An 11738-nucleotide genomic window follows, 5' to 3' on the forward strand; every position below is an offset into this window, starting at 1 on the left:
ACGAGAAATACACATATTTTCGAGTGATCGTCACCTTCTGTATAGCTCGGCAACCATACATTTGAAGGCAAGTGCATACTGCCATTAGTTGGTCGACTACTTATCTGAGCTGCGTGCACCCAGGCACAAAGAACTGCTTCGAAGCTACCACTATATGGTTAAGCCAGGTAAAAGGAGTGCGCTATCTCGTTGACAAACAAATCGCTCGTTCCCGTACCTCTCTGAGTAACAAAATTCCCAAATAGTGTCAGAGCTGCAAAAAACAAAGATAGCAGTAAAATAATGCTAGACTGCATTCACTGCATACAACGTTACTAAATTGAACAACATTAGTGCTTCCGCATTATATTTTTCCATTCCCATTTCACCGCCCAAGTGAAAACCCAAAAGATTACATCAGAGTATTGCCTACTTAGCTACCCACCGGAGATCGAGCGATGGAGAGGAGAAAACAACATGAGTTATTACGAAGGATCAATCATGCTGATATTTTGTAACAGAATCAATCATCAAACATGAACCTCTAGTGATCTTCAAGTCATTTTGTAACAGAGTCATTGCAGCTGATCTTTTGTATGATAAGATGCCAAATGGGATGATACACATAAGGAAGAACACGGTAATTCTCAAAAACAAGGGCCACACTCGTTTCTTCCATACTGCTCTCATCGTTTGCTAGCAGCCAACCCCTTGCCCTTGTCTCCAGCCGTGGTCTTGTTTGCAGTAGACTCCTTGACCTTGGAACTGATCTCACATCCACCCATTTTGCCCTTGGAACTGCACTTGTGGCCAGGCCCCTTATTCTCCATGCCCTTGGAAATACTATTAGAGCTACTCTTATTTCCAGCCAACTTCTTGGAACTGCCATCACCACCCTTGCTTCTCTTGTTTTCAGCAGACTCATGCATAGAACTGCCATCCCCATCTCTCTTTTTCTTGTTTTCAGAACTGCCATCTCCATCCCTCTTTTTCTTGGTTCGAGAACTGCTATCCCGATCTCTCTTTTTCTTGTTTCCAGAACTGCCATCTTCATCTCTCTTTTTCTTTGTTCTAGAACTGCCATCTCCATCTCTCTTTTTCTTGGTTCCAGAACTGCCATATCCATCTCTATGTTTCTTGTTTCGAGGTAATAGTGTCCTGAGTAAGTTTATCAAGTTCGAGACACACTTTGCAGAGAATGCTAGCTTCTCCCAAGTAAACTTAGGATCGGATGACAGGATTATGCCCATAACACTTCCGCTCAAGGTATATACTGGACAAGTAGATAATCTGTCATGGCCATCAGAGGTATTCTCGCTGTAGTGACAATTTACCACGAAATAGGTTCCTGAACCAGGAATCTGATCAGTGGCACCAATGCGAGCACATTTGAAATTGCCATAATATGACTCTGTGGATTCCAAAATAACAAAACTCGGAAGATAATAGAAACTAGCTGACGAGGAAGGAGGGAAGATGATCACAGGTGAGGGGGTAATATTCGCTTCCATCAACTCAATTTGCTCACACGCTGGATGAAACTTTGTTTTCAGGAAACAAAAAGGCCCGTATGTCTCAATAAAGGAGGCTGGCAGCTCAGTATTGTCAGAAAAGAAAACCATCAAATTGTCCTTACGGTCCATGACAAATTCAGCATCGGTAACAACATAGGTACCCTGTCTCGCTTCAGTGATTGCAATAAATCCACTGCAATATTCAGTACCGTCGATCTCTTTAACAATGACCATTGACTTGGCTGTCTCAACACAAGCCTCTACCTTTGACATGATGCTGAACAAAATTTACTGTGGTTAGTGTAGAAGTATAGCAATAAGAACAAGAAATTTAAGACAAACATGGATTAATCGCATGGAGTAGCAACAGGAATTAAACAAACTGGATATAAACAAATAAAGGCGCTAGAACCACTGGCTGATCCAGAAATAGAGAAGGGGGCCTAATAAGAGCATCTCAAGCACTTGCCCCTAAATAAGGAGCCCTATCTGTAACAGCATCTCATTTTTCTTTTCCGCACCTATTTCCAAATATTGGTTACCCTAACTTGCTTTGGACAAAAGGCTTTGTTGCTGTTGCAGTTGTTCCTACTCCCAAATATTCTCTACTTATATTCTTCATTTTACAGCACAAAAAATCAAACAAAAACACTACTTAGTACTGTCTAATGCATAAAATTGAACAATATTCAAACTTACTATTTCAAACACGACAATGCAAATTCAATTTTTTCAAACATGAAAACGGAAGTTCATCACACTTAACAGTAAACAGTTGAGGTATGAAGTACTTCACTTACATCATGCAAGCGGCAGCAGTTGCAATAGAAGTTCCATTTGTGTCAGTTTTCAGTGACTAAAAGATTAAATCAACTAAATATAGACATACAGCCAGAGCCAAGAACAGATCAGAACAATTTTAAAGAAATTAAGCTTCGAATCATAAGCTAGCAATCTTTCAAGTCATTACTCTGCATGTACAACATGTGTGCAAAATGGATCGTTCAGATCACATATACAATAGGTTAAAATAAAAAATAAACTGAAAATCGAAGTCCTCGCAAGGTAAACGCCTATTTATCATCATCATTTAGATCTGTTAACAGCCAAAGACAAGAAGGCTGAGGGGGTGTGGGAAGAACTCGCCTTGCCGTGCATATTCACAAGAAATATATTCACAAAGAAATAACCATATTCGTCATTGGCAGCAACTCATGAGCAAGAGAACTCACTATAGATCACAACTACAGTAATTTACATGCTTCACAACAATGAAAAAAAGAACATTACGTTGGACAGGGGGAAGTCGGGTGCGCGGAGGGGAGGGACGAGCCAGAGGACGACGACGGCGCTCGAGGTCGGGGAGGGACCAGTCAGTAGGGGAGGCTCAAGACCGCGGAGAGGCCTCCTGCGCCGCCGAAGGCGCGAGCTCAGGGGAGGGGGTCCGGTGGCGGGCGAGTACGGGCAGGCGGCGCTCGTGCTCGAGCTAGGGGAGGCGGCCTCCTGTGCAGCGGATCCGGCAGGGTCCGGCGAGGACGGCCTCGTTTGCGCTGAATCTGGCGGGGACGGGCACCCGGGTGCCGGTGGACGGAGGTAGGGACGACAGAGGAGGCAGCTCAGGTGCTATTTGTTTTTTCCTGAAACTAGCAAAGTGGCCCGCTCGATGCGCCGGCTAAACATTAAAAAGTTTGATAATGGAAACATATTATTTGATTTGTCTACAGAAAAATTGGAGTATGTGATGGCATATACAAATGTTTGAGTTTTGAGAACATAGTTCTTCTTCTGTATGTTTGATTTCACATATAAATATATGTATCCATTTATCATATACCTGCTTATTATGCATGTAATAGTATCTTTTACGATGAATTTCATTGAGCAAATTGTGTTTCTTATCATTTTTATTGCATTTTTATCATGTTGCATTGGCCGTCATCATCCATATGGAAAGGATGAGTCAACATCGATCGTAAGAGAGTGTGAGGTTCTAGAGGTGTTGTTGTTCCAAAGTCCTAAACCGGACGTGTCAGTCACTTTTTGAAAGCTAGCCGGACTAAAAATTTGTGTCCCACCTCGACATCGACACCTCGGCTTTGTTTTCTATCGTATCTTAATGTATTATTTTTATATGAGCATAATTCTTTTCATCAATTTATCTACTTGTAATAATAATATTAGCCAAAAGAGGAGAGTTTTCACATAATTAACATATAGAAACATATAGGCGTGTTTGTCTTTAAACATGGCCCGCTCCATGCACGGGCTAGAATTTTTTGAAGATTAATAGTTAAAACAGATTATTTTATTTGTGTAAAGAAGATTTGGAACCAAGTGTGATGACATTTATAATCATTTGTCATTTTTATCGTTTGTTTGTGAAGTGATGGTTGTAAATTTATTTTACCCTTAGACATATGTTTGGTATTTTTTTTCATGATAAGATGAGAATAATTTCTCTTTCATTTTTTTGGAAATATTGGGCGAAGACTTTCTCATCGAATTCTTTGGGAGCACCTCCCCAGCCCCTGGGTTTGCTGGATGTGGCTGTAGGATCTTGTTGATAGTTTGTATCGACTTGACATAAAATTGTACTTTTGTATGCATACTTCAAATATCAATGATTGGTATGGGTTTAATATGTTTTCTTTATGATCATGTAATATATATTTTGATTTGTTCAGAACATTTTTCAGCATAGAAAGTAGACTATAATTTAGTCTGAGCGCACTTATGTGAACTCCACCTGTTTTTGGGGGTGTACAATACTGTACGCAATCACTGTTTAATAGTAGGATATTTTGTTTGTTTTTAGAAAAAATGTTTTTTTTTTCTGGTGGAAGCCCAAGTGGGTGTTGCAAGTCTAGATAGCGTGCACACATTTGTTCTGGTGGAAGCCCAATAAGATCACTTCTCTCGCACCCACACTTCACACACCTCACAGTCTCACCATTCCTAAAAATATTCAGTATCACCGCTCAGGAAATAAACACCTAACAGTCTCCCACGGTGCTCGTGCCTGATCCCCTTTTCATCTTGTTCTATCCCCCCTGTACAAATTTCGTTCAACCTGAGCGCTGCGGATTTAATTCCCAACACCACCTCAGTTTCCCCTCTTGATTCCTTGCCGTGACCTTGCTCTTACACACCTGCACGCACGGGGCCGCCATCTCGTGCGCCTAATTTGGCTCCCTGTACGCCTCCTCGATCTGCTAGGCCGAACAGCGATGGAGGGTTACCAGGGCTCGATGAGAAGCTGCGCAATGGAGGAGTCGAGCTTGTCGATCTTGAAGTGTCGCTGTCGTCGGTGTCCTTGGAGCCGACGTGGGCATTGATTTCGTCTCACAGATCCAGCTTGAATCCACCTCGATTGTGAGGATGCTGGCGGCGTTGTCTTCCATCGCATCGTGGCCGTCCCAGAGCGAGGTGCCCCGGCAGGCCATCTTCATCCTCACAGTGGAAGCCTGACTTCGGCGGCTCATTTTTCACCTGCAGGTCCCCCCTTCTTCTTTCCAGCCTATCTCATACTCGTATATTTTTTGTTGTTTCATATAATGTACATTAAGGTACGACTTGTTAGTGAAATGTGTAAATCTATTTATGCCCCCATACACTTTTTCCGTACTTGGAACTGGCATCTGAAGTGTTAGGCCCCTTACCCCCATTCATATTTTAAAATAATAAGAAATTAAAAAGTTCATTTGTAATTAGCTATAGTTTTTTCCGCAAAAAAGCTATAATTTTACTACTAAAGATAGACTTAATTTTAATAAGTGAATGTGAAAATGGGTGCTATTGCATTTTACATATAAACTATAACGATCCGTGGATGTTGTCACTATTGACTTGTACTTACAATAGAATAAGGTTAAAATATTAGATAATATGTAGTGTCGACAATTAGTATTATTGAGCTATTTCCATCGAATGTTGATGCATGTTTCCAATACTTGTGGGAGTAGTAGATCATATTTGTTCTACCATATCATGTTAGCATAGAAAATTCAATTTTATTTTGAGGATAGTTCGCACTGTACTAATTTTCCATCTACTTACGGTTATCCTTGTTATTAGTTCATTTGCTATAGAAAAGAAAATAACAAGTCTGATCAAGTCAGCATGTTATTACATGCAAGTGTTTTGAGTACCCCCTTTCTCTTATGTCTCTCATGAACTATGTGGAACACTCGGTCAACAATATCCGGTTTTTCTGATGCAGCTTGGTCTACTTCCTGTAGCATAGCTTGTATCTCTGGCCAAGCTGCGTTCAACATGAATATCACAAATAGGTATGCGTATCCAGCCCACTGACATATTGCCATAACATCTTGGTAGTTTTGTGCTTTGTATCTTGGGCTATCTATGAAGCTGGATGGCACATGGCAGTAGTATTCTCTTTCATACCTGCTCACCTCTTGTATCTTCTCTTTCTATTGTCTCTTGCAAGCTAGCATATAGTTACGTTCTTAGGTTTCCTTGGTGTCTTTTGATTCAGTCCAGTTTATACTGCAAAATGTATGCAAGGGCATCCACATTGAACTGCAGTTTAAGCTTCTGACACACCAGGAAGTGTTTTGATTGATTAGTATGGTGTTGTATATGACTCTCATAGTATTTCCAAAATTGTTACATGCTTTCTCTTGCATTTTGCACCTTATCTTAGTATGTAATGTATATTTCCTCTATATCTTCTCTGTAGGGGAATAATAATGGACACTGCATAGCCATGAATTATGAATGGTTCTTTGATATTCTTCTCGGCCTTATGTCTTTGTACTGAACAATGATATCACATCCCTTTCTATTCATTCACAATCAAGCCTGCGACTTCAGTTGCCATTCTGAGTGCTTTTGTTATCTCTATCCAACATATTTTTAAGGCCCTCGACAATATTTGTTGACTCCCTTGTGTATTCTGATGTTGACGCATAAATCCTATTTTACCCCATTTGTAGGGTCATAGGTGCATAACTGCGCGGTCTGTGTTTCGTCTTTACCTTCACGTAGTAGCGTTCCTATTTTGTGGTATTTTTAGCCATTCATTCCAAATACCTTAAGGTCCACGACCATTGTTTATTTTTGTGTCTACCTTTCCTCCCGTTGATATGAAAGCGAACATGGACTTGTACAATCTAAATATTTTTCATGTAGTTTTTGCACCTCTTTCCATTGTGTTTCCTTAGCAATTTGGTGTCATCCAGTGGCTTTCTCAATAGTGGCAAGTCAACCTTGCCTGTTGGTAGCATAATCTGAAAGATGGCATGTTCTTGCTCTACCTGAAGTTCTTTCTTCGTACCAGAAAATTGCATCACATCACTCACTTGCAACTTGGGTTTCTTACGTTCCAAATTTCCATATCTGCCCTCTCCAATGTCCTGTTCAAGTTTCGTAATTCAGCATCAGTTTAAAATTCATATTGTCTAGTTGTTCTTGTTGGTACTGAAACAAACTTGATAGAACTTACATATTTGGTGGTTTTTTCTCTATCATTTTTTTTATACCATACACTTTGTGTTATTTTTAGTCGTTTACACGTCCCTAAAAGAAATACCAGGTTCTTGAATGTCCAAATTGTAGATCTTGATTGAACTTTCTTGCTACTTACCTCTTAGTCATACCAGCCTGACTGATTATTGATTTTGTTTTTGTGTCACCGGTTCTGGATTGCTCTTTCTTTGTATTTTTCTTTTCCTATATAGTCTTACATCTCTAGCTATCTCTGTTGTATTATTTGCCCTGCATAAGCATAAAAACCATAGTAGAAATAAGAGATTTTTTAGGTGTGCATTGTACTGTCGTTTCTGTTCTTGCTGTTGAGAAAAGATTGAACTGTAAGAATAAGATAAGATTGCAATCTAGGATGCAAAGTTGATGTACAATAACCACCTAAAAATCACAAAGGGAACTTAGGACATGAATGAAAAGCTTATTTGATTGTGTTGTCATACCTTTTGTTTATGTTAGTGCTGTTGAGAAAAGATTAAACTATATGTCATTTCTACACAAGCTGTGCAGATGGTACTTACTGGAGGCTCGCTCGACCGATGGCGCAGTTGAGGATATTGGGGGAACTTGCTTGTGAGAGTTCCTTTACTTCTTTGAGGGCAAGCCATCATGGTGGTGTTCATTAATTTTGAGTAATACTGTAATAGCAACATCATGATGGGTACAAGTCTAACCTATCATGAGTTTGTCTACGGCATCACGCAATTGATTGTGAGATTGGTGCAAAGAATATGTGAGGAGCTGTAAGACTGATCGTGAGATTAGTGTATATGGTATTGGGAACAAAAACAAAAGAGAATACATGCAAATGATCAGTGTAGGATTGGATTGTTTGGTAGAAGCGATTAACATACCTATCTTGGCTTGGGCCGTTGCCCATATTGCATATTGTTGTGTGAGCCACCTTGGAGGGGCGACATGTGCCTTCTGGTCCTATTTGCTTGAGTAAAAAAAAGACCTGGGATAGGAGGAAAGACGTAGGGGTGGAAGCCTAGATTGCTAACCTAAGAGGAGGAAGCATGTATGCGTGGAAGCCTGGATCCATTGTCTGGTATTGTGCCAAGGCAATGGCGGTGAAGATGATTTAGGCAAGCTAGGGTTCCTGAGCGTAGGTTTCTTCTGATTTTGTTAGATTGCTTCTTTTGTTCGTAAGTTGGCCTCGATAGGTTAAGATTTTTTAAAGCAAAAAAAGGTAGACATGAGGGAAGTTTTTTTCCCACTATATCTTATAACATAATGGCAATGGTGGGTAATTTTAAAGTCAAATCTAATCTAATGGGCATAATTTTTGGACTACTAAATTAACGGTCAGATGTTTCTAATTTTTGTGGTAATTTCTAGACTAATTTCTTTTTTTTGGTTAGCCCGTAAAGTACTTTTTATATATAATAGATAGATAATAGATGTTAGGGCATGTACAGTGATTGATAAGACACAATTATCTTTTTTTTGGGAGGTAATACACAATTATTTATAGCTGGCCAAACGGGCCGGACAAACCAGGCCAACCCACGAGCACGGCCCGCCATGGGCCAGGCACGACACGAGCTAAACGGGCTGTGCCCGGCACGCGGCACGTCTTGGGCCGTGCCTGGGCACGCGGGCCGGCACGACATGACCCATTTATTTTTTATATAATTTTTTGAATTTTTTATATATGTATACCTAAAATACAGCCTAATAGGCCTTAAAATCAACCCAACAAACTGAAAATGTGCGGGCCAACATGCTAAACGGGCCAACGTGCTGGTCCGTTTACTGACTAGGCCGTGCCTGGGCTGCAGGCGCGGCACGTGGGCCGGCACGACACGGCCCGTATAATAATCATGCCCTGGCGGGTCGTGTGCCGGGCCAGGCACGATTACGATGGGTCGGGTCGTGTTAGGCCGGGCCGGCGCGTTTGGCCAGGTCTGATCTTATCTTTAATCCGACCACGTGATCTAGGGATGACAGAAAAATATGATGTAAAATGGGTTCTCTTTTAGTTTTATCTCGAGTAACTAATTATTTCTAAAAATATGGTGAGAGATTTGTTGCTAAGAGATCATGTCTTAAATAAGAGAAGGCAAAGCTTTTTTGTTTTTGTTTCTCTTTCTTTCACCTCAACACTTATCCTACAAGGTACTGCTAAGATTGAAATTTATATGCCCTTAAAAGTGCACGCACATTTTTGGCGAGAGGCAGACGGTTTCACCACATGGGCCAGATGCCACCTGGTTGTAACACCCAGGTGTTATGTTACAGTGATCCCTTGCTAATAGTGTCATGTCATCATGTCTTACTAAGCCAACTATCATTTGATAAAAAAACAAAGTTAAATTCAAATTCAAATAGCAAGTCAAACTATTATTTCTTCAAACCATCAAATTAAAATGTTCGCATTATTCTATAAAATACCCTGATCATTTTTCATGTTTGACACAAACCTTTTTGACTCACCAATTAATCCTTAGCAAATTATAAAGTGGTCCAACAACAACTAAAATAGCCATTTCAATTTATACATATATTTATACAATTTCAATTTACTTAAAACTTTGTGGGCCTCTTCAAAATATTGTGCTTCATTTATGTGACTAGTTTTGTAATCAACAAAATTCAATTACTATTTTTTTAAATGCAAAACATGGGAGAAAATACAAAACATAAAAACAAATAAAAAAAGGGAAACTACTGCTGGACTGAGCCTTGAGTGCACAGTGCACAACTGGCCCAACCCGGTCGCGCCTCCTTCTTCCTCTCATTCAGAGGTGGTGTGTGCCGCACATCCAGGGCACCATGGTCGTGGATGCCCTCCATGTTGCCCCCTGCACTATATGGATGCCCCCTTGAAACCCTAGCTCGTCCTCATCCATTCCCCCACTTTCCCCCATCGCCCCCTTCTCTTCTTCTCGAATTCGAGCTCGAACAACTCGCGGCCACCGCTGCATCGTCGTCATCGGCGCGGCCATAGTCGTCTCCGATGTGTGGGAACACATCCAGGAGGTCCGCCGCGGCCGGATTTTTCCGTCCGGGGGACCATATCAAGCCGGGACGCCCTCGAGCTGATCCCTTTTTCATCTTCTTCGTCCAGTCGTCACCACCTCGCCGTCGTTGCGGTTGCTCGGCGCCTCCCTGACCTCCCCGAGCTCGTCTTCCGCAGCGCGGTGAGCTCCTCATCCATCCCCCCTACTTGTTCCCTTCGATCTGTAGCCGTAAGCCGCCGTCCGCTACCTTCCATGGTCGCGCCCGCAGTTCACCCCTATGTGCGCGTTGCCGCGCCTCAGGCCGCATCCCGCTACGCGCAATGCACCCTGCCCGCGCCCGCCTGCAACCGCCCCCTACGCGCCCCGCGCGTGCGCCCTACTCGCCTCCTCCTGCCGCTGCACTGTTGCTGATGCTACTGCTCCTTGCGCTAGCTGCTGCTCGATGCTACTTCCGCCACCGCCTCCAGCTTGCCCCGTCCGCGCGCGCGTCCTGCCTTCGCCCAGGCCACGACGCAGCCCCGCCTGCTACAACCCATGCCCACGCGCCTCCTCCCTCGCATGCCGCCGCCGCTACGTCCTGATGTCCTCTGTTGCCGCTGCCGCTCCCCGACCACTGCTTGCCAGGCTGGCCTCCGCGCCGGCCAACGCTCTGCCGCCCGTCGCCGCCCGCGCCTAGGCAATCCCACACGTTGCGTCACGCCTTGGCCACGCTCTGCCTTGGCCTTGCCTATGTGCCCGTGCGTGCACAACCGTGGTTGGCTGTGTCACTGCCAGGCGGGCCCCGCCCCATTTAATTAGATAACCTAGTTTAGTGCTACCCCCTACTAACCAGTCACAGACATGTGGCCCCCTATAATTAACCAAATCTAATTAACTTGTTTAACTAAGCTAACGACCCAGTGTCAATGACACCTGGGCCTCACCTGTCAATTGACCAGTCAAGAGTCAACTACTAACTGTTGATTGGGCAGTCAACAGGGCCCCACATGTCAGCCACATGTGCAAACTACTGGGTACACTTCTGTGTACCTGTAGGAATTAATATTTACTATATATTTTAATTAAAATAAATCCAGTAATTTAAAAATTCAATAAAACTTTGGAAATTCATAGAAAAATACCTGTAGCTCGGATGAAAAAGATTTATATATGAAAAATGATTAAAAAAACAAGACGAATCCGAATTTGTAATCCACATACCTGTCACATGCCCCCAACACTTCAAACATGGAACCTTTCCCTCTGGATCGTTTGATTGATAAATGCCTAGAGTCGAGAAAATATTCTCGTATATTTTCCCGCTCCGTCTATAACACCTAGCACTACATTAGGTCACTAAGGGAGTCCTGGATTAGGGGGCCCTCGGGTGTCCGGTCTATTCGATATGGGCCGGACTGATGGGCCATGAAGATAAAGCAGAAGGCTACCCCCCTGTGTCCGGGTAGGACTCCTATGTGCGTAAAATGACAAGTTTGGTGTCCGGGTATAATGTTTCCTTCCTCTGCAAGCCGACTCTGTACAACCCTGGGCTCCTCCGATGTTTATATAAACTGGAGGGTTTAGTCCGTAGAGGCTTTGAGAAGAATCATAGGCTAGACAACTAGGGTTTAGCCATTACGATCTCGAGGTAGATCAAACTCTTGTAACCCATATACTCTTCGAATACAATCAAGCAGGATGTAGGGTTTTACCTCCTTTAAGAGGGCCCGAACCTGGGTAAACATTGTGTCCCTATTGCCCCTTGTTACCATCGATCCTTAGACACACAGCTTGG

General features: G+C 42.7%; 1 protein-coding gene and 1 long non-coding RNA gene across 2 annotated transcripts; one reads left to right on the top strand and one right to left on the bottom strand.

Moving 5' to 3' along the window:
* Positions 1-275: 275 nt before the first annotated feature.
* LOC119323740 lies at positions 276-3127 on the bottom strand. Its single transcript, XM_037597445.1, has 2 exons — positions 2784-3127; positions 276-1770 (listed from the first exon to the last, which is right to left on the bottom strand). The coding sequence occupies exon 2, from the start codon at positions 1764-1766 to the stop codon at positions 666-668; it is 1101 nt and encodes a 366-aa protein (XP_037453342.1). The 5' UTR covers positions 1767-1770; positions 2784-3127; the 3' UTR covers positions 276-665.
* A 1317-nt stretch (positions 3128-4444) lies between these two features.
* Positions 4445-7698, top strand: LOC119325544. Its single transcript, XR_005157574.1, has 3 exons — positions 4445-4988; positions 5713-5782; positions 7509-7698. It is a non-coding gene; the product is annotated as an uncharacterized LOC119325544 (long non-coding RNA).
* Positions 7699-11738: the final 4040 nt, after the last annotated feature.

This window comes from Triticum dicoccoides, chromosome 6B (genome assembly GCF_002162155.2).
Source record: "Triticum dicoccoides isolate Atlit2015 ecotype Zavitan chromosome 6B, WEW_v2.0, whole genome shotgun sequence".
Taxonomy (NCBI): Eukaryota; Viridiplantae; Streptophyta; class Magnoliopsida; order Poales; family Poaceae; genus Triticum; species Triticum dicoccoides.

Excerpts from the sequence above, each read along its gene's own strand:
- LOC119323740 (XM_037597445.1), bottom strand. The coding sequence starts at position 1,766 with ATGTCAAAGGTAGAGGCTTGTGTTGAGACAGCCAAGTCAATGGTCATT.